This window comes from Xenopus tropicalis, chromosome 5, assembly GCF_000004195.4.
Source record: "Xenopus tropicalis strain Nigerian chromosome 5, UCB_Xtro_10.0, whole genome shotgun sequence".
NCBI lineage: Eukaryota > Metazoa > Chordata > Amphibia > Anura > Pipidae > Xenopus > Xenopus tropicalis.
In genome coordinates, this window is record NC_030681.2 from 66,073,379 (window position 1) to 66,097,849 (window position 24,471).

The 24,471-nt window shown below is 36.5% G+C and overlaps 1 protein-coding gene across 50 annotated transcripts in view; it reads right to left on the reverse strand.

The window, feature by feature from the left end:
- The window catches only part of trdn (triadin), a 245,141-nt gene that overhangs the window by 78,725 nt on the left and 141,945 nt on the right, over positions 1 to 24,471 (reverse strand). For 48 of the 50 annotated variants that reach the window (XM_031902115.1, XM_031902106.1, XM_031902107.1 and 45 more), the window contains 2 exons: positions 20,391 to 20,441; positions 10,004 to 10,054 (listed from right to left, as the gene is read on the reverse strand). In XM_031902115.1, coding sequence (XP_031757975.1) covers positions 10,004 to 10,054; positions 20,391 to 20,441 — 102 coding nt within the window. The remainder of the gene's footprint in view (positions 1 to 10,003; positions 10,055 to 20,390; positions 20,442 to 24,471) is intronic. The other 2 variants (XM_031902108.1, XM_031902089.1) reach the window with 1 other exon arrangement.

Here is a 24,471-nt window from a genome sequence, read left to right on the forward strand (position 1 = left end):
ATTGTATTTAAAAGATTGAGCTTTTTTTGTGAATATTCTATCCAAAGTATGTTAGCAAGCCAATTTTACATTAAGATTCAATCCCCCATATGTAATGGAATGCAATAAATTTGCCTATTTTACCCATAGCAACCAATAAAAAGTTTGCTTTTAAACAGGTGACCAATAAATGCTACCTGCTGACACACTGCTGTGGGTTACTGCACTTGGGCAAACTTAGTGTCTTTTATTATATAAACCCATAAGGCTTAAGATGAAAATTTGGTATCCCTTACATGGAAAAACTATCATCCAGAAATTTCCAAATTATGGGAAGGCAATTTATCATAGAGTTTATTTTAAGCAAACAGTTCTTAAAGGGGTGGTACACCTTTAAGTTAACTTTTAGTATATTATAAAATGGCCAGTTCTATTCAACTTTTCAATTGGTTTTCATTACTTATTTTTTTATAGTTTTTGAATTACTTGCCTCCTTTTTCTAACTCTTTGCAGCTTTCAAATAGGGGTCACTGACCCCAGCAGCCTAGGAGGCTACAATGTTAATGTTATTGCTACATTTTATAGCTTATTGTTCTATTTAGGTCCTGCCCTATTCATATACCAGTCTCTCATTCAAACCATCCCCTGTTTGCTAAGGTAATTTGGGCCCTAATAACCAGATAGCTACTATAAACTAGGAAGCTGCTTAACAAATACTTAAATAACTAACAATCTACAAATAATAAAAAATGAAGATCCATTGCAAATTGTCTTAGAATATTACTCTCTTCATAATACTAAAAGTTAACTCAAAAACATGAACAACCCCCTTAATAATAATAAAACAGTACCTCATACTTGAGGGTCAGATAGCTGCATAAATCCATCTTTGTAGCAAAACAACACTATTGATTTTTAAATTATTTTTTGCAGACATAAGGTATGGTCATTCAAGATGAAAGATCCCTTTTCTAGAAAACCTCAGGTCCCAAGCATTCTGGATATAGTGATTTAAATTATGGAAAGATCCCTTTTTTTGGAAAACTCCAGGCCTTAAGCATTTTAGATAACATATCCTATACCTGTCCAAGTGTAAATGCTTTAAAAAGTTAAAAAGTAATTTAGAATGCACTCTCATCCTGAAAATGATAGACCTCTTAGTCTGACATCAATCAGAAAGCTTTTAAAAGGATTGGTAAAGCATAAAAAAACTTGAACCAAGTTCAATAAGACTGCAACACAGTGAAGTGAGTGACTATTCAAAAAGATCACAAAATTAGTAATAAAAAGGATGTTTCACAGCAAACCTCATTTGAACTATAATAGAGAACTGGCTGAAGGATAGAGTTGTGGACCAGTGTTGTAACTGGAGTACTGTAGATGTCTGTCCTTGATCCTTTGCTTTTTAACTTGTTTATCAATGACCTGAAGGTGGGCAACGAAGGTACAGTTTCTATTTTTGCTAATAATTCTAATGCCACTTTGTAGAGCAATTTGGGAAAACTAGGCAATATATGTTCAGTGTTAGAAGTTAGTGGTAGAAATAATACAAATGGTTCGAACTCGTACTTTGATGAATCTGCCCCTAAGTGTATACACTTAGGGGCAGATTCATCAAAGTACGAGTTTGAATCCCAGAAATGGGTAAAATTCAGATTAGATACTATGATTTCTGTTGATTGAAAATGTCACGAAAATGCTTACGAAAAAATCGTAAACGGCGGAAAAACCTTTCTGACTTTGATCCTTCTGTGCATGTTTTTTGAAGCCTCCCATAGGACTCAATGGCACTCTGCAGCTCCAACCTGACCCAAGGAAAGTCACGATACTGAAGCTTGAATGAATCCAAAACTTTTGTACTTGGTGCGACAAATACAATTTTGTCGCACAAATTGTCTTGCAAATTGTCACACAGTATGAAAAAGTCACGCAAATTAACGAAAAAGTCGCAAAAAATACACACAGCACGAATATTTTTTTATCGTAATCTGAAACAATGAATAGAACGTGGGTAAGTTTTTATGTATTAAGCTCTAAACTCACATTTTGATAAATCTCCCCCCTTATGGTAGTGTGTTGGGGGTATACTTAATTGCACACGTCTGTGGATTTTTGTAGCTAAGTTGTCTAATTGCAGACATTGTCATTCCCTGGCTACTTCATGTAATAAAGTACTGTCATAAAAAGGTCATTAACTCATGGGAATGAGAACATGATTTTGCCTCTTTTGTCTAATATGCAGTGCAGGTTTGGGATCCATTCATTAAGAAAGATATAAATGAGCTGGAGATAGTATAGAGACGAGCAACTAAACAGTGTTAGTATATGCGCACTGGGCTTTGTTTGAAGGAGACGGACTTGATGGACATTGGCCTTTTTCAACCCAACTTAACTATGTAACTATTAAAATATAATTAATTATATGATCAAAGTGTGATATTTTCTGAGTTCTCTGTAAAGCCTTATTATGCCTATGGTAAATGTCCATGTTATCTCCTAATGACTTTTTTTTGTCAGTCAGGACATTTCTTTAGATGATGATGGCATTCTGTTTCTGCTGAGCTGTATGTGTCAGAAAGTAAACGAAATAGGAATTATTTTAAAGGTTGAGAGCAGAACCAGATAAAGTTCTAATGTAACATTTCAAAAGAGTGACTGTTATCGCCTCTATTTTATTAAAATCTGATAATGTTCCTGAGATCTGACAGAAGCTGTTTAAGGATCTGAAAGAAAGCCATGTGCAGTTTAGGATGTCTATTGAAATTTTAAGAAGTTGCAATATTTTTTACTTCTCTTTAACCTCTGAACATTTATTCAGTTGTATTTGTTATCCTTTGATGTATTAATATTTTTGACATCTGAGAACATCTTTTACTTTTAGAAATCAAGAAATAGGAAATATTTAATATATAGGAAACTAGGATACCATAAGCAACTGACATTCATTTTTTTATTGAAAAGGATTGTAAATAGTGTATACAGAGGATATTACTATTTCAAACAACTGTCAAATATCATATTTCATGGATGAACCACTTATAGATCATAAAGTGATATAATAATGTAATAAAAGAATAAAGAAAAAGAATAAAATAAGTTCTTTGCTCAAATTTGTTAAGTACAGAGGAAAGATAAATCAGATTAGATAAAAATGCATTCATTTGCTTGTAATTCCCAAACTGAGGTGCTGCCACCCTAGTGCCTAGAGCTATGGAAAAAGGTTGAGGGGAGGTGAAAGAGGGTAAAGATAAAATAGTGAAGTACTTATTAAAGTGCATTTAAGCTCAGATGGATGCAAGGCTGTACACATATGATGCCATTTATTAAAGGTACTTGTGTACAAAAATGCTTCCTGCACTTCCACATTGTTGCATTGTTTATCCATGTTCATTCCCAAGTGCGCCTGAAGTCCAATGTGACTGCAAAAGGGCACTGAGACTGCTTAACCCCTTGTGTGCTCCATTGTAAAATCTAGCTTGCTTAAACCTCAATGTGTCCTCACTTAACTCTTAAAGGGCCTTGGGGCCCCATTCTAACCAATCCTCCTCTGTCTCTTATGTTAAGAAAATATCACAATTTTTCTATTAATGCAAGGATACCCCAAGACTCTTTACTTCTGGCATTCTGCCTATACATTTGGGAGGCTTGACTGACTTGCTTGGTTTGAAATATCATCTGTATGCTGAGTACATCTCAACATATCCCCATTGAGTAACCACTGAAATACAGACCCTGGTTTCTATTAGCCTTCTTACTATCTGCTAGGAGTAAAAATAATCCAAAATAATTTTTTAATTATGGGAATAGTAAAAAAATGAAGCAAGAAGGGGTGGGAACCATGGGGGGGTGGGGGTAAGATGGTTGATGAGAATGGGGAAAAAGCAGAAATTTTGAACTCTTATTTTTCATCTGTCTATTCATCTGACGAGCCAGCTAATGAAGGCTTCACTTTTAATATACCCAGTTCTAGTAATTTAGCTACTGACGCATGGGTCACTCGGGAGGAAATTTAAAAGAGACTTGAACATGTAAAGGTAAAAAAAAGTCCAGGACCGGATGGGATCCCATCCCAGGTTATTAAATGAGCTGAGCGCTGTGATTGCCAAGACTCTTCACTTAATTTTTCAGGATACGTTGAGGTCTGGCATGGTGTCGAGAGACTGGCGAATTGCTAATGTGGTGCCGTTATTTAAAAAGGACCCCATTCTTAGCCTGAAAACTATAGGCCTGTTAGTCTGATATCAGTAGTAGGAAAGATTTTGGAAGGGGTAATAAGGGATAGGGTACTTGAATACATTGCAGTTCACAATACTATAAGTTTGTGCCAGCATGGTTTTATGTGTAACAGATCTTGCCAGGAACCTCGATGCTGAAATGGCAGTTGATGTCATCTACTTGAACTTTGCTAAAGCGTTTGATACAGTACCTCACAGAAGGTTAATGATCAAACTGAGGAATATTGGCCTAGAACATAATATTTGTAATTGGATAGAGAACTGGCTGAAGGATAGATTACAAAGAGTGGTGGTAAATGGAACATTTTTTAATTGGACCAGTGTGGTTAGTGGAGTACCGCAGGGGTCAGTCCTTGGTGCAAATTGTGCAAAACTATAAGTTCCATGCAGGATGCTGCTGCTTTGCAGAGTGTTTTGACAAAATTGGAAAACTGGGCAGCAAACTGGAATGTTCAATGTGGACAAGTGCAAAGTTATGCACTTTGGTAGAAATAATATAAACACAAACTACTTTCTGAATGGCAGTTTGTTGGGGGTATCCTTAATGGAGAAGGATCTAGGGGTTTTTGAAGATAACAAGTTGTCTAATTCCAGGCAGTGTCATTCTGTGGCTACTAAAGCAAATAAAGTGCTGTCTTGTATAAAAAAGGGAATTGACTCAAGGGATGAAAACATAATTTTGCCACTTTATAGGTCCCTGGTAAGGCCTCACCTTGAATATGCAGTGCAGTTTTGGGCTCCACTCCTTAAGAAGGATATTAATGAGCTGAAGAGAGTGCAGAGGTGTGCAACTAAACTGGTAAAGGGGATGGAAGCTTTAAGCTATGAGGTTAGACTGTCGAGGTTGGGGTTGTTTTCTCTGGAAAAGAGGTGCTTGCGAGGGGACATGATTACTCTGTACAAGTACATTAGAGGGTGTTATAGGAAGATAGGGGGGTGTTGTGTTTTCCCATAAAAGCGATCAACACACCCGAGGCCACCCCTTTAGATTAGAGGAACGGAGCTTCCATTTGAACAGCTTAGGTGGTTTTCACGTTGAGGGCAGTGAGGTTGTGGAATGCCCTTTCTAGTGATGTGGTAATGATAGATTCGGTTAACGCCTTTAAGAGGGGCCTGGATGAGTTCTTCAACAATTATGGTATCCAAGGCTATTGTGATACTAATATCTACAGTTAGTATTAGTGGTTGTATATATAGTTTATGTATGTGATAGTATAGATTGGTAAGTATAGGTTGTATGTGCTGGGTTTACTTGGAAGGGTTGAACTTGTTGGACTCTGGTCTATTTTCAACCCTATGTTACTATATAACTATGCTCCTGCTCATTCCAAACACTGATCCGTGCCCTCATTCTATTCTGTATAGACTACTTCAGCTTTCTACCTAGTCTCTATAGCTCCCATCCTTACTCACTTAAACACATGATAAAATCCCTCTTTTTTTACCCAAGACAGAACAGGTCTCTCCACTATTGAAATAGACAAAAAAGGGCATTAAAGGGAAGCTATACCCCACCCCATAAAAATGTAAGTCTCTATAAAATACAGTATATTGTGTAAACCAGCTCATAAGGAAAAACCCTGCTTCATCTAAATAAGCCATTTTCATATAAATATACTTTTTTAGTAGTATGTGCCAATGGGCAAACCTAAATAGAAAATTGCCATTTTAAGAACTAAGGGCCACCTCCTAGGATCATATGATTCATGGGGCACACAAACAAACCAGGGCACACATACATGCTAGGCCACATCAGTTTAATAGACAGGCAGAGCTTTGTCTTTTGCTTTCACACTTTTTCCTGATACAGTTAGAGCTGCATTATTTCTGGTCATGTGATCTCTGGGGGAGCACACAGACCATCACAAGTGGTGGCTCAATAAAAAGGATGCAAAACGACAATATTTAATTAAGGGATAAAAGCATAATTTAGCTTACTAGATCCCTGTTAAGGCCTCACCTTCAGTATCCAGTGCATTTTTTAAGGATATTATTTTCAGATGCTACTAAAAAAGTTAAAGGTGTCCTATTTTCTATGGGTAAAATGGCAACTCTATTTATTAATAAAAGCTTCATCCCCCCCATAGTACAATTATGATATCTACTGTATTATCTTTGCAAATAAAAGGCCTTTTAATAATGTGGAAGGTTACAAAAAACATAAAAAAAAATTAGGTTAAATCCAAATATGGATTTATATTATCTTAGCAAACATTGAGTAAATACAACTCTCAGGAAAATTGCATATAGGCGTCAATAAGGAGCCAAACTCTAATTAGGGTTTCAGAAACTAAATAATACTCAAGATTAGTGATGAGTGAATCTCTCACGAAATGCTGAAAAATTACTTTTTTGATGCACATTACTTTTTTTGACGTAACCGTGACTTTTTTTTACGTAACCGTGACTTTTTCCTTGCTCGCCAAATTTTGGTTTCGGCTAATTTTTGTGGCTGGAGAGTTCATATAGGAGTCAATGGGAGCTGTCCCTGGCAAAATTTGAAATTTTGAGTTTTTATTTTTTTTTTAAAGTTTGCAGTCATTGAAAAGTTAGAAGTTAGTTTTTTTTCCACATTTTTATTGTGAAATATAAAAAATATTGGACTTTCCAAGATTCAAGGTTTTTTCATAATAATATACTTAATGCAAGTATTATGTGCCAATGGCTTCTTTTAAATATAAACACTGCCCCCCTGGCTCATAAGATTTTCTGTGCTTATAAACAAACCAAGGGCACACATACAACATGATAGGCTACATCAGCCAATGAATGGACAAAGCTCTGCATTTACTCCTACACCTCCTTCTGTGAGGTTAGAATTATTTCCTGTTAGATGATGTCTGAAGAAGTACACAGACTACCACAAAATGGCGGTGCAAGGTAATAGATGTAAATGCTAGTCATTCATCATCAAAAATTAACCACTTGAGCACTACACCTGCTTCAACAAGTAAGGTAGTAAAAAAACAATGTAATAAAATTCAGATGCTATCCTCTTTTTTTGCCTTTGCAGAGAATCTGACTGATTGAGTATACATGGGGCATAAGTTATTTCAGATTCGTTCCCCTGTAGAAAGCCATCAAGCATAATGCTAAATTGCTATTTTGATGGACTTTAGTGGTGAACCAAAAAAGCTGATGATGGGTTAAGGGTCAGGCTTGATTACCCTTCCCCACAAGGCGCTAAATAAGAATTAAGATGACATTACATTTACTGATGTGGATATTCTTTAATCAACAAAAGTAAATTATTCCCATGATAAAGTTTACATTTATATTCTACCACAACTACTCAGTTAAAGTAAAGTATCTTTTTTAATTCACATCATCTAACTTAGTATTTTCTTGCTTATTTTATCACCATCCTAATTAGTAGTGATTTTTCATCTTGGTGAATTTCCACGTTTCACCATTGACAACCGCACCAGTTTTGCTGCGCACACGCCCAATTTAGCGCATCTGCACCAAATTTGATGCGGTCGCACCCAAATTGATGCAACCACACCAAATTTGACACATGCGCACCTATTTTCGCACAACTATGCTCAATTTGACACTGGACTGAGTTTTCCATGGCAAATTTTCGTGGAAGTTTCACAAAACAATTCGCCAATGGCAAAATGCGGAAATTTGCTGTAAAGTATACAACTGTAGCTAAACAGGTTCTAGGTTCGCAGAAGCTAAATTTAAAGTGATGCAAAAGAAAATTTTTTGTCCAAAACCATACACTTTTGCATTTTGAATATTTTTCTATTAATGGCTTTTATTATATTCCGCATTGACCTTGTATTGTATTTGCTAAACAGTGGGGATGCCGTAGATGTGATATATTTGGATTTTGCCAAAGTATTTGTCACTGTGCCCCACAAATGACTGCTTTCTAAACTAAGGTCTATTGGTCGTTGGTACATATGTAAGAAATTGGCTACAGGATTGGGTACAGAGGGTGGTTGTTAATGGTACATTCTCTACTTGGAGTAAGGCTCTCAGAGGGGTCCCTCAGGGTTTGTACTGGGTCCATTTTTGTTTAACTTGTTCATTCATTATAAGTAATGCATCAATGTTTGCAAATGACACAAAACTCTGCCATTCTATCTAGGATGTGGCATCCTTGCAGCAGGATCTTGACAAATTGTTAATCTGGGCGGCTAAGTGGCAGATGAGATTTAAGGTGGCCATACACGCACCGATAATATCGTACAAAAACGTCGTTTCGTACGATATTCGGTGCGTGTATGGTATCGCAGGAAGCTGCTGATATCGGCCGACTCGCCGATCGGACCAGTTTGAAAATTTTGATTGGGTGCCATAGAAGGCGCCTGACCAAAATCTCCCTTCAGCGCTGAATCGGCAGAAGGAGGTAAAAATCCTATTGTTTCTACCTCCTTACCTGCCGTGTGTGTGTGGCGGATCTGACGACGTTTCGTGCGACCGATGGTCGCACGAAACATCGTCAGATTGCCACGTGTATGGCCAGCTTTAATGTGGATAAATGTAAGGTCATGCACCTGGGATGTAAAAATATGCAAGCCACTTATACCCTTAATGCGACTGCACTAGGCAAATCCATAATGGAGAAGGACCTTGGAGTCCTTGTAGATAATAAACTTGGCTGTAGCAAGCAATGCCAGGCAGCTGCAAGGGGAAACATGGTTTTAAACTGTAATAAAAGGGGCATAGATTCAAGGGAGGAGGGTGTTGTTCTTCCCCTTTAAAGAGCACTGGTAAGGCCCCATCTAGAATATGCTGTTCAGTTTGATCCAGTGCTCAAACGGAACTGAATTAGAGAAGGTCCACAGCTGGTAAAGGGTATGGAAAGTCTCAGTTATTAAGAAAGACTGGCCAAGTTAGGGTTGTTAAACTGGAGAAGTGAAAGAACAAGAAAATTAGCGAAATGGGACGAAAAATCCGCTAAAAGTGAATTTTTCCGCAGCTAATTTTCGCTGAAGTTTCGCAAAACAATTTGCCAATGGTGAAATGTGGAAATTCTCTTTGATTCCATGCCTGGCGAAAAAAATTCTCTCATCACTAATAATAATCTCTCTTCTTTATCTCTGTCTTTATTTACCAGTAGGTCCTTCCAACTGACAAGACACCCACTCTGATTAGAAGAAAGGAGGTTTAAATATTTGGAAAGGGTTTTTTGCTGTGTGAAGTTCCTCCCCAAATCATTCGTAATGGCTGACACATTAGCTTCAAAAAGGGGTTGGATGCCCCCCCCCCACCCATGAGGTAATACAGGGTTATGGGTAATAGTTCTAAGTACAAGTTGATGGAGAGGCTTCAGATTTTTTTGCCTTCCTCTGGATCAACTAGTAGTTAGGCAGGTTATATATAGGCATTAGGGTTGAACTTAATAGACATATGTCTTTTTTCAACCTAACTTACTATGTTATTATGTATTGCTATTGCTTTGGAACTGAGGTTATTACTAGCATTACTCAGTTTAATATTTTACTATTATTATTGGCTCTATTATTACATTACTATGACTATTATTACTATTAAACTCTGTGCAAAAATATCCATGCAAATATTGTATCATTTGAAACCCTACATGTGTAAAAGGTAAGATATTATTTACTTTCATATTTATGTGTAAAAAGTGAAATAATCTATTGATTTCATGAGTTGAGGACGCAAGGAATTGAAATTTTCTGTCCAAAGAAAATGTAATCATTTCAAATAGCCAGCAGATGGTAGTGTTAATCCATGCACACAAGCATTCTGTCACGCAATCCTTTTTAGAGTAAAAAAACATACAATATCAAACATCATCTTTTTGTTACCTTCAACTGGTTTTGGTGGTCCATCTTTTACTATCTGAGGTGTCATGGGTTCTAAATTTTAGGAAAATAAACAATGTTTTAATCTTTACACTGTAGTTTACAGTAGGTGACTGGACATGACAATGATATGTAAAATATTAAATAAACAAGTAACAATATCAAACAATACTTTTAAGTACTTTGATTTAGTATATTCTTGTATATATTATGTATGTATTGTATGTGTATTAAAAAAGTAGCTGCATTCCAAATGCAAATAATAATAGCCCAGGTTCTACCTTAGTAGGATAAATTGCAAAACATGAATATATACGGCAGGAGCACACATGGGGCTTAAAAAGTGAAAAACCTCTTTATCTAAAATCAACGTTCTAATATTCACATAATTGTATTTTTTTTTAATATTCATGTTAATTATTTTAAGAGTGTGAATTGTATAACACATTTTTTTTACACATTTTTTGCACATTCTCATAGAAATAAAACTTGTTTTTAACTACCCAGGTGATTTCTAATAGCCTTTTAAGCATAAACATAATAAGGATACAAGTCTTAATCTGTTAATGCCTTTAAGAGGGGCCTGGATGAGTTTTTGAACAAGCAGAATATCCAAGGCTATTGTGATACTAATATCTACAGTTAGTATTACTGGTTGTATATATAGTTTATGTATGTGAGTGTATAGATTGGTTAGTATAGGTTGTGTGCTGGGTTTACTCGGATGGGTTGAACTTGATGGACAATGGTCTTTTTTCAACCCTATGTAACTATGTAACTATATGTTGCAAAGTTAAACTAATAACTTGCACAGCTTTTGGAATAAGATCCCCCCTTGTAATTCTCCACAAATATTTCTCTGTCCTCCTCTTCACCATAAGATGTCAAAAGAAGTCAGCAACTGATATAGGGATGCACTAAATACTGTAAATAGCAATAGCCCAGCCCAGGTGCTAGTTTACTCAATAGATAACGAGCAAAACATGAACATGCTGACTTCAAAAAGCAAAAATGCAATTAAGGAAGAAAGAAAAAAGATCAAAACGCTGCACCACCCACAGCTGTATTTGTTCGTAGACTCAGACCAAGTTAAAACTTAACCTTTAATTAACCATTAAAATATGTCAAATAGTTAAAAGTAAGGGGTACAGCTCAGTGACACACTGAGGTGTCCACACTAGCTCTCCCTGGTTTAGGGAGAGCAGGGGGGGAGAAGAGTAAATGCGGAATTAACTATACCTGTGCTGGTTTGAACAACCACACCACCCACCAACATCGTTTAGGACCACCACGCACCCTTTACCAAACCATACCCCCTTCCCCTCTCCCACACCATCAACACCCACGCCGCTTCAACACCTGCCTACCCAGCTAAGTTAAAATAAGTGCCTGAAGCACGTTTCGCTCGGTAAACCCAAGCTTTTTCAAAGGCATTTTTCAAAAAGCAAAAGCAAATTCTTTATTTATGTCACCACCTAGACCCCCTTTGCTGCTTCCTTATATATTTATATAAAAATAAAGTAATTTTGGAGGCACTCAGCTTCCATATGGTAGAATTTTTTTATCTGCAGTCTTCTACTGGTAAGCACCTCCACCCTATTCAGTGCATTTATTTTAAAAGTCATAAGAAAACATTTAGATATTAATGACCACAACACATTTGCTTTAATAATGACCACAACTCATTTGCTTGAAAGTTGCAGGTACAAACTGAGCAAAATCTTCCCATACAACACCAATAATTAACTTTAGGTGGTGTCCACCTAAAGAAATTTAGGATGAGTTCTACTCATCAGCATCCTCACATTATTCAGTACATATATATTGAAAAAAAAACAATTAAACTATAACCACAACACTTTAGCATTAAAGTTGCAAAATAGTACATAGTGTTGCTATTACAGCAGAGCCTTGCTTTTCTTCACCTACAGCAGAAGCAAACAGTATGCGGGGTCCACCCCTCAGTGCTTCAATGCCATATCACCACCAAGTTTACCTGTGTTTGGAATATCCAGCTGCGTGGAAAGCTTAAATCCATGTCCATGCAAGATACAAACCCCAATAATGAGAGTAGGATTTTCACTTTTCAGTCTGCGCTGCCACTATACAGTATATTGCTCACTAATGTTCCCAGCGCTAGGTGCCTTTTTCCTCAATACCTCCATTGCACTCAACAGCCTCTCACTCATTATTACTGATTCATATTTGCTGCATTTTCCATTGCCTTCTGCATGCATTTAAAAGGTGTTTGAGTCAGCACATGCTTCACTGTTACTCTTTAAAGGAGAAATTCTCCAACTGCCTCAGAACGCTTGTGCATTAAGAAAGACACCTTAATTGATGAGCTTAAGAAAAAGACAGGCAAATTCCAAAGCATTCCCTGTATTTTTGATAAAATAAATTTAGTTTTTATGCTGAGATTTTGTGTTTTTTTTTTTTTTTGCTAAATAAAGGAATTGTGAAAGCATTTGGTACTTCTACTCGGAAGTGTAACTTTTGAAAAACTAATGTTTTAGGGTAAAGAACAAAACAGGCAGATAATTTACTTTTCTTTTTAAAGAATCAATTTCAAAGCATTGACTTAAAAGCTGATCAGTTTGTATCATTCTTATTTTGATTATGGGCATGCTGCATTTCCAAAGGCTAAAACTGATGCAAAACGGGAAAGCCAATTTATCTACGTTCTCATCTTCGTGATTTTAAAGGTTTTTGAAACAAAAAAAAACCTCATTTTCTCTAAAAACAATAATGCCAAGTGATTCATTAAAACAGCCTTTTCAGAAAAGCATGAACAGAAAAAAAACGTAGAAAAGTAAAAAAAAAAAATCACACATTTTTAGCGATTTTTACTTTTTTCCATGAATCTTTGTGGACTTTCAAATGAAGAAAAAATGGAAAACCTCTAAAAGAATTATTCAATAAAGATTGTTACAATTCGACAAGGACTCCCGTTGACTTTTACATTACCTCAACAGCTTTTTGATGGCAAAGTTTTGTATTAGTGGTTTTCTTGGTATAGACGCTTAATAAATCACAAAATATTATGGGGCTTTTTCATGGAAAATTTGAATTTTTGCACAAAAAACAAATTGTGACAAAAATACAAACGTTAGTAAATGTCACCCTAAGGGGCTGATTTATCGTTTATAAGTATGATTGGGTCCGAATGGGAAAAAATCATATTTTTTATAAGTTTCAGAACTGTGCGTATTTTCTGCACGACTTTTTCGTACTTTGCAACAATTTGTGCGACAAAATCGTATTTGTCTCAATGAGTACAAACGTTTCGGAATTCATTCAAACTTCGGTATTGTTTCTTTCCTTTAGCCAGGTTGGAGCTGCAGAGTGACATTGAGTCCTATGGGAGGCTTCCATGCACTGAAGGATCAAATTTAGAAAGTTTTTGGCACCGTTTACGATCATTCGGATCCGAAAATTTCAGAACTTTTGAATTGTACTACAAAATGTTTGCGCTTTTAATGCACATCAAAAATTAACGGATTTAATCCGAATTTTTTCTATCGTACTTTTAAATGTCCGAAATTCAGACTTATGATAAACGGGCCCCTAATTGTGTATTAATGCTATTCACAGAGTGACTTGATTCCACGCATGCTTATTTGCAATGTTATTAATGTAGGGGATGAGAGGGTTGATCTGACTGTCAGGTTTCCCAAACTTTTCCTGGTGGGCCTGTCCTTAGTGGGTCCTTTGCCCTTTCTGGAACACAGAACATTAACTCTTTTCTACCTTTTCCAAGTTCTGCTTGTGTTTTATTAATGCCCAGCAGTAAAAAAGTTAGGAAAGAATTAGATTAGTCTGTGATGGGGTTAGGGAAATGACTGATCCCAAATTCATTGCCACAGATAAGCAGGAGGATCCATGCTGTTAAATTTACAGAGCTGGCAAATTGGGTTTCTCAGAAAGAATTTGCACAGTTCTAATGGAAGAGAAAGAGCTAAATCATCCCTTAAACAACCATATAGTCTGAGTTGTAAACAACACAGGAATAGCTGCACACCATCTCTCTCTATGTGCTGTCCTCTGCAGTCCAAATACATTGCATTGCTCTATGCTTTCACACAGAATGTACTAGCTATCATGCAACAGATACAATATGCAGGGAAGCACAGCTGCTTTTTCTCAATAAAAAGAAAAGGTTTTAGGACTCTGGCTGTGGGTCCCTTGATTTTAGGTACTTTGGGGGACCAATTCAACACTGTAAGGGAACCCTGAAGCTACTGTCAGCCTTGACCAGGTGGAAATTCCAGGACTTTCATAGCAGGCTGCATCAACGTGACGTGAGCTAAACAAACTGGATGCTAATGTTATACTGACACCATAATATGTGAAATCATGCACAAACATTTAAGAACACAATGCGCAAAGTTAAAATATAGGCCCAAAACATCCAGTGATTTTACACTCAATGCAGCTTTTTCTTCAAGCATAATAGCAGGTTCTACTGAATAGCATTCATTGTAACTTGCATACAATACACTGGGATTGTGAAATATTTTGCATCTTTTATGGCAGATCACATATTAGTTCCAGTGTGCATTTTTTTTAATCACAATGCAGATTTTTTAAAATAATTCCAGGATAATAGTTGGTGCTACTTAGTAACATCCACCACAGCTTGCAAACAATGCACCAATATCACCAATATTATACCAAATTAGTGCCCATGTATGGCACACAAGTTTATCATACACAAGTTGCAGTGCATGTATTTTGTTGCATTCATGTTCAAATTGCATTTCTTCTGGCACACAACACCAATAATGTCATGATTATCCCACTCACTTGATGCAAGTCAGTTGTGGTATTTAACACGCAACATAACCCTTGCATTACCACTGTTGCAGATCAGGAGAAATATGTTTGTGAATCGCATCATCAAATGTGGGTATTTTAGTGCTTTACACTTGTGTTGGTAAATAAACCTTCCTTTTGGTGCATAATAGATTCTACTTAGCAGGTGCATTGAATTCATTAGCATACAAATTTTGGCCATTGCACTGTGTACTTAAATAAGCCCATCAGTGTTTCAAAGAAAATTGGGTTGACTAGGGGGCTGATTTACTAATCCACAAACAGCCCGAAAGCGTCCGAATGCGTTTTTTTCGTAATGATCGGTATTTTGCGTTTTTTTCGGAAATTGTCGCGACTTTTTCGTAGCCATTACAAATGTTTCGCAAAATGTCGCGACTTTTTCGTAGTGCTACGACTTGCACGAAAAGTCGCAATTTTTTTCGCAGCTTTTGCGCCGAGTACGAAAGTTTCGGATTCATTCAAGCTTCAGTATGGTGACTTTTCTTGGGCCAGGTTGGAGCTGCAGAGTGCCATTGAGTCCTATGGGGGGCTTCCAAAATCATGCTATGTCTGAAAGTTTCGCCCGCCGCTTACGAGCGCTCAATGCGAAGTCGCGACAAGATACGAGCAAATCGTAACGGCCACGAAAAAGTCGCGACTTTTCGCGCAAGTCGTAATGGTTACGAAAAAGTCGCGACAATTTACAAAAAGTCGTAATGAAAAAATAGCAAAAAATACGAAAAAGTCGCAAAATGTTCGTTTTCCAATCGGAATTTTTCCAATTCGGATTCGAATTCGTGGGTTAGTAAATGTGCCCCTAGGTGTTGGCTCCCTAAAATATTACAGCTTCTACAATAAATGTTAAACATTTGGTTTATTGCAACAATGCAACAGTAAAAGCCTGCAAAATCTGTGTGCTGGGTTGGATATAGCAGTAATGTCAGATTGGCTTGCTCAGGTTTCATATAAAGGCTCAAAAGGACATGCTTAATGCCCTGCTTGCTCTCTAAGCTTTTTTTCTTACTACACAAATGGCTCAAAGTCAGGGATGAAGACTGGGATATCACACTTTCTATTTTGAATTTAATTGAAAGGTGAATATCTCACCTTGCTTGTGTGGTTGTCCTAATTTGGAAAAAAAACATATTTTGGTGTCTTTTGCATGGATACTGAACACTGATATTTATTTAATAAACCTATTTACTGCAAACTGTATTGTAAAAGATATTCTTTATGGTTTTTATATTTGGAACATCCATGGCATGTTTCGTGGCTTGGAAGAGGTTAAATTCCTCAAAAATTAGCAAAGCTGTATTTGTATTTTTGTACTGTTAATCAAAATGCAGTTAAAAACGAAACATATATACAATATATATTTCTACCATATCCAAGATTTGTCTGGGACATGGGCATTGAAATCATAGCCTATCTGTATGTAACCAACATTTGCCAGAATCCCCCAGCAGATCTGTCTATGAAAAACTACTGAACTAAGTCACATCAACCTGCCCGCAAGTTATGTTGCCTATGGCAAATACCCACACTTCTGGGAATTCCAGACAATCAGTACAAGAAGAAACACAAATAGATATGTTCTTACATTTCTAGACTTTTATAGGAGGCTATCTATTTTATTTTATTAATGTCACCTATCTAAAATCTTTAAAACCTCTATTTAATGCAGTAATAGCTGATATTTCTGCTAACATTAAGCAAAAAGTCTAAACTGTAAAACATTGTTTTTGTGTTCTCAGCCTTTTTTAAAAGGCTAGGTGATGGAAGTGTGAAAGCATTAAACAATATAATGCTTCGTGGCACAGCATGTATCAAGTTGCTTTTTAGTTCCAAATGAGTGTGAAAGAAAGAGGGTTGTGAGAAATGAAGAGTAAAAGTATCTTCTAGGACTCCATGAAAATGTAATTTATCCACTCATGCATCAAAGCAAAAGGCTATGACAATGACAGATTTTTCCTGTTTTAGAGTAAATTGAAGTTATCAGTGACATTACCAATGAAAATTCTGTGTAATGAAGGGCTAAGATTATGCAATTACCTAATATAATAGCATTTATTGCACACTATTAAAAATTGTAACTTTTTTTTTTAGCTTTAATGATTTGTTTATATAGCACTAACATATTATACATTGCTTTAAATAGTATGTCTAATCAATTACCTTAATTTCTGTCCCAGTGACGTTAGCAATCTAATTTCTGTACCACAGGCATACAATACTATAGCCAACAGGCCGGATTTGTGGAGAGGCCACAAAGGCCCGGGCCTAGGGCGCACAAGCCTGGGTGCGGCATGCTGGCCCGCCGCACCAAAATCTTAAAATTTTTGTTCCCATACGGAGCAATGGGGACTTCTCCCCACTGCTCCATATGCAAGTTTGGGCTACCCGGGGGGTGGGGTTAGGTGTGCGACCGGGGGGCGGCCAGTTTGGAAATCCGGCCCTGATAGCCAACCTAATAATTTGAAGACAGTTTGAGTTTAAGGATACACAAATTAAACACAGATAGTGCCTTACTCATTAATTAGGCCCAATAGTTTAGCTTTGCCAGGCAGCAGTGCTAATAACTATGCCACTAGATATACCCCATTTTTGTAAAAATATGCTTACCTATATACTATCAATTATTATATATAATATAATTATTAATATTATATTACTGCTTTATTGGCCAACTGCTTCTTGTCATCCATTAAGGGAACCATTAATATCTATTATTTGTCTGTTTATTAGTGGTGAAATATTTCTAGACACTGTGTTAAAAAATGGTTTAGCCTAAGTTCTCTATTAAAATATTGAGTGGGAAAGGGGTACATACATAAATTACATCCTTTATTTTCTGTTTTATTTCTGCCCTTTGCTTATTCTTTCTCCTTTTAGTATAGCTGATAAAAGTGTTTATTAGGCCTTTGAAGTAACATCACTGTGAAATCCAATATGTCTAAAAGCTTGAAATAAAACTTGTCAATAAAAAAAAAAAATGAAAAAAGAAATATATATACAGGTATATTATATTATATATATATAAGGAGATAACTGGGAGGGGTTTTCCCTGCTACTGTTGAGTAAAGCCTGTCAGTCAGTGCTGTGACCACTTCCTATGGGAGGCTGAAGCAACACTCCCATGTTTCATTTCACTCTGGCTTCTGATTAGAGAGGTTGTGTATGCAGCTCTCATATAATGACAGTTTTAGGCGTAAAATGTTTTCAAAACATCTTTCTTTCTGCATCATTTCACATTTTGAGGGAGGATAAATATTATAACTGAATATGAACTTTAAATAAAATGTCTCCTTTAAAGCCTTTACCACATTACAAATGTCTTCCACCTACAGCATTTATTATTAGATGGAAAAATAGCATTACAGCATATGGCCTCACCCCACCTAACTTGTTTACATTTAATGGGAACCACATATAGAGCAATATATCTGACTGGCAATGGGACCATCGGTAAGGTTTGAGTCTGAAGTCTTTCAGTCTGTTGCTCAGTGAATTGTTGGTGATGCTGATAATATTGATATTATGTGTATTTGCAACCCTAGAACATTTTACAATGTGAAAACTAAAGGACTGATTCATGAATTTAAATTTAGCCAACCAATGACTCGTGAGCGACATGTTGCTCCCCACTACCTTTGATGTTGCTCCCAGTAGCCTCAAAGTAGGTGCAAATTTTTACATTTCTGGCTTGAAGACAAGTTCTGGAGGCATAGAGAGTTTTACTGCAGACTAGTAGTCCACATGGGGCTACAAAAAAGCCAGTTACAGCCCTTAAATTGCATCCTCAAGGAGCTTTTATCATGCTTCTGTGGCTCACCAATAAAATGAGTATGAGTGTGGCTCACAAATTAAAAAAAAAAAAAAAAGGTTGGGGTCCCTGTTCTAAAGGGTGACAAAGTAAAACTTCTGACCTAATTTGACCTATAAATAATGTTTTTCTTTTCATTAATTTATTTACTTACTGGTAGTCTGAAAAACATCCACATAGAATAACCTTTGCTTGGTGAGGGGGCAGTAGATAGGCCAGTTGCATTTCAATGAAAGGCATAGGTTAATATATTATAGCATATAATGCTTTGTACATGTAAAAATGCCCATTTCAACTCTAAGGGTCAGATTAGATTTATCAAAGTGTAAAGTTAGAGCTTGCCACAGTGAAATTATACCTTTCTTTGTTCATTTTTATCACCTGTGTGCTTAAAAACCATTTATGTCCCACGTGCCCCCCTCACGTGGCTGACTAATAAAGAGGATAGAGAGCTGAAAGGAGAAAGTAGTGCTCTGGCTACTATGTTAGACATCCACTCGCTCCAGCCTTTATAGATGATATTTTTGCCTAACTATATTAGAAATATGTTTTATTTTGCACAGCCAATCTATTTACACTGAATTGTTCCTTTAAATATCCCACAGAAACAAACACAGGGTGGAGGAATTTCAACGTAGCAAATAGTGATGCACAAATTTTTTCAGCAGGCATGGTTTTGCAGCGAATTTTTGCATTTTGCCACTGGCGGTCTGCGTCATATAGACGTCAATAGACATGGTTGTGTTAAATTGGACATGGTTGCATCAAAATGGGCGCAGTCGTGTCAAAAAAGTCAAATGCATTTTGCAAATTTTTCGCTGATTCGCTCATCACTAGTAGCAAGCTCTAATTTTAAGATTTTAACTTATCCTGTGTGGGCATCAATTGAGATTGTGAAAAACATTGGGTACACAGAGAAACTTAAGCACTTCATGGAAGTGGGATGGCACTCATATATTCAGTGCTTTATGTTTACAGACATCTATCAAGCATATTCCAAAAAGAAAGAAGAATTATTAAATTACTAATGACCCACTTACCTACACCATCATAACTGCCTCTGCCTCAGTAAAATATTTCCATAGGCTTAATGGTTATTAAATCTGGCCATTTTCATTATTTATTGGCATATACTGAAAGTTGTTCTCTCTTTTACTTATGATATATTAATATTACTATCCAATGTTGCCTTGTCTTATCCATGATGCTACTATATATTCTCATCATATTCTCCATTCTCTCTGTTCTCTTATATATTGTTTGAAATTAAAAACAAATATTAGATTATTGACATTTGATATTATCGAAAATAAGCACACTTTAACAAATGATCTGTTTTCCTATGTTCATATTAATTTGGTGACCAGAGGAAAGGTCAGACTTGGCCACAGTCAGTATTTTAAACTGACCAGCTCTGAAAGCCTAAAATATAATGGGAATACAAGATTGTATTCAATGCAATGCAAGATTTTACGCAACTTTCGTAATGGCTACGAAAAACTCGCGTTTTTACGCAAAAATCGTATTGGTAACGAAAAATTCGTAAAGACGCCGAAAAAATCGCAAAAAATACGAAAAAATCGCAAAATACCGATCTTTACGAAAAAAACGCAATCGGACTCATTTCGACCCGTTCGTGGGTTTGTAAATCAGCCCCTAAATGTTTCCACCATTGATAGTAGATCTTATACAAAAGTAATATTATTTATTTTAATATAAGAATTTATTTTCAGATCAAACATGTAAATTTACCTTGCTCTTTTTTTGGACTTTCTTCTGTATCTTTATGAGCTGTTAAATGATCTAGAAAAAAAAAGGAAAGTTTGAAAATTCCTAGCTTTACATTACAACATTAAATTCAAGTGTATTGGCAGTAATAATAACAACTCAATTTTATTAAACCTTGTTTACAACTCTTATACAAAATATTTCTTTATATGTGATCTAATAATCATCGTAAGAAGTATAACAGTATGGAACTAGTTTATTCCATACTAAATAGTTCTGCATTTATTTTTAGTTTTATCTAGTAAAAGAAAAATCTAGAGCAACTGGACTTGCTGATTAATCATAGAAGATGTTTCACTTATTATCTAAGGAAACTTCTTCAGTTCAACTGACTGATACGGGAAGTCCTCGGCATATGAATTCTTTCAATAATTCAATCCAAATGGTTCAATGTAACTATTCAGAGAGGTGACAACTGAAACTCACAGAGGTTGTATATTCAGTGAGGTTGCTGTGATAAAATGATAATGGTGTCATGCAACTTAAAGAGAGACTGTTATAGAGGCAGTGTTTTCTGTCTTCAAAATGTGAACATTGCTATCTTTATAGGAGTGTCTTTTAGGTGTAGAAAGACAGCTGAGTCTTGTCCTGTAGAGTTCACCCTCCTATGCAGAGGCATTTGCTTGGTTAGCAGTTGTCCGCTTACCCAATGTATAGATCTATGCACTCCTCTTCACACTGGACTGTGTATACTATGTTGCTTTGTTTTTCTTTCGGAGTTGGGTCCTTCAGGTGTACCAGTTTTTTGTCTTTGTTGCAGTGTTTGTTGAAAATGTGGACGATAGGAATCAAACAACATATTTGAATCGGTATGAGTGTGTTACCCCCCCTCTTGGATAGATATCAAACAGTCCAAAATGGCAAGTCTGTTCTCATCGACATCCTCCCCTGTGAACTTGTTAATTGTTATTGTCCATGTTTCTGTCTGTGTTTCTGCCTGTAAAAGTGGTTGTTGTATTTGAAATATGTGGTGTTTAGACACAAGTCTAGCAACAATTATACTTGGTTAGGACTGAGCTTCATTCTGCTGCTGAGGGTGTTATCTTGCTGCAGTCAACTTCTTACAGTCTCATTTACCTCTGTGGTAGGTATACATGTTAACAGTGAAGTAACAATATATTTTGACACCAATTGTCTCTTCTGCCTATAGTTTATTAGTGAATTTTGGTAACAAACTCTTTGGCATTCTTAATGGGATGCACAGTTTTGCCTACCAATGGTGCTAAAATGTAAAATGCAAAGTATTTTGCAACATTGTAAGTCACTGAATTAATGCTGCTGACAATTGGCCTGAGTGGGGCTCTTTCCATCTGTATCTTGGGGAGTTCATATAGGCATGGGGTAGTTTTTCTGGGGTACAGGTAGTGGTACAAAGCTTAATCGATGGCTTCCTTTTTTTCAAGTTGTTGTAAGCAATCTATCAACTTTTTCTTGTAACTGCTGGTTGGGTCTCTCCTTAAAGGTGCATATGTATTGCTATCACTGAGTAGCACAACAGTGCATCAACCTTTATTTGCTGGTAGAATAGTGATGCTTGGGTCCTTACTAAGAGATGTAAGAGTCCCCTCTTTCTTGTGCAGTAACTTAAGATGGAGGTATTCAAGTGTTCAACAAGGCAGCTAGGGCTTTCAGTCAAAAGTGTTCCACTTAGTATTGTATAATTGATGGAAGATTCAGTGGCTGTGATGCCCTCAACCACTGGAATGTGTTGTGGGGTCACTGCATAGTTTAAACCATTGGCTAGCACAACTTTTCCAGCTGAGTAAGTATCCTGTCCGACAACCCATATATCTTTGGTGTTGTTTATCTGCCTACAGGTAAGTTCCTCTGTACTTTTTCTGGCTACTGTATCGTAAGGTGGTGAACTTGCCTACTCAGCAAGTCAAATTGCTCTAGCTTTACTTCTACTAGATATATCATGATCTGGATGAAATTGGGATTGTGCTCAAAACTGCACTTGTGGCATAAATGGACCCTCTTGTCTTAATAACCTTGTTTATCTTAATAAAAAAAATGCTAGGTTTGGATTACACAAAAATTCTTGCAAGTGATTATAGAATGTACAACATACTATACTATAACATTATTCAGTTATTTTATGCATAAAGCTAAACTGTAAAAACCGTGAAATACATTGACTTATTTCACTGGAAATGCAAATTACCTTTTCCATTTGTTATATAAAGTGTAAAAAGCTTGACAACTTAAATGTAACAGCATTTAAGATGACAGTACCTGTCAAAAAGTGATGTAGTCTGCATATGTAAAGAAAGTAGCATGATAAAACTGTATTTTATCCTAATATGCAGAAAAGGATTTATGGCAGAGGTTAATAATTACAGTAAAATTACTCTTAATTGTGAAAAATAAAGTGCAGATAAACAGTGTTCATAAGTATAAATGCAGGCCGAGGAACAATCTGACCACTTACCTCCAGTCCTTTGTTGTTTCTGCACCTGGCAGGCATTGCGTTGGCCTGGGTGCACAAAAGGAACAGATTTAGCACAGAAGTGCTAATTTTCATGCCAATATCTGCTCGGTGTGCCTGTACCCAGAGCAACACTGTGTCTGCAGGTGAAAAAACTTTACAGAGTGAGGTGTGTGTGTAATGTGGAGCCTCATAACTTCTTGGAATACTTGGACAAACTGTAAATACTTGCCTTTCAACTTTCCCCAATGATAAATGTGCAACAGAATGAGGTTTCCCAGGCTGCCTGCCTTCCTTGCTTCCTCCTTTAAACCAGAGACACTGTACCTTTACTGACTTTTAGCACATGGGACAGCCTTGCATTTTAGGCTCAAGGCTCTAGTTCAGTGATCCCCAACCAGTGGCTCTGGAGCAACATGTTACTTGCCAGCCCCTTGGATGTTGCTCTCAGTGCCCCCAAACCAGGTAGTTATTTTTGAATTCCTGACTTGTTGGCAAGTTTTGGTTGAATAAAAACAAGATTTACTACCAAATAAAGCCTCCTGTAAGCTGATAGTGTGCATAGAGGCTGCCTAATAGTCAATCACAATCCTTATTTGGCACCTCCATGATCTTTTATGAGGCTTGTGTTGCTCTCCAAGTCTTTTTACATTTGACTGTAGTTCACTAGACCCTTGCTCTAGTTAATCTAGTCCCTTTTCCACTGGGTTCCTATCTGAGTGTGGTACTGGTCACTTTCTCACTCCTTGTTAGGGCTTCAGCTACTCAACTAACTAACCTACCACTAACTTTCACTGCCTACAGTGGGTTCCATGAATCTACTCCTACTCCTCGTGATATCTCTCTGAGGTGGCAGGATCTTTGGCTCCCTGGCATCATTCACTGTTCCTTCTCATTAGCCAGAAAGAAAGTACCAAAAAGGAAGTTATCTACAATATATAACTTTTCCTGGTGACAACATCACCACCTTGTGACTAAACTAAAAATAACAGTATTAATAAACTACTCCTTATAAGTGGTCAGGCTGTGTATCAGTCTGTGTTTTTCCTTGGGCAGAAAACAGCAAGGTCTGACCTAAGACGGAATTAGTTATACAATGTATGAAAAGAAAATATTTTTGTGTTTCTTAGTATTTATTATTAAAGTATTGTACATAAAAGTATGTCATAAACTTTTTAAAGAAAAAGTAAAATTATGTTCTCATTTATATAAATATATGCCAACTGCATGTCTTCCCTTTTAACTTAACCTCTTTCAATAAACCCTTTATGACCTTTGAAGACTACCTGGCTCTACACCTCATTAGCATTTAATTGCACATAGTGCAGAAGGGAGTAACTGTTTCAATCTGAAATTAAGGGGCAGATTTGCTGCCCTTCTGTATTTTTTGTTTTTGAGCAATAATAGTATTGACTGGTCAGACAAAAATAAAAAAGGTTTAACGTTTACAAATCCTATTTAAGTTCTAATACCAAACCTTGTGCCTTTTAAAAACGTATCAAGTTATTTTGTTCATCTTAATGACTTGTGTATTTTTGTATAATGCATACTTATTTGTGATCTGAAGAATTGACAGTATAATCTGTAGTATGTAAAGTATCAAGGCTTCAGAAAGAG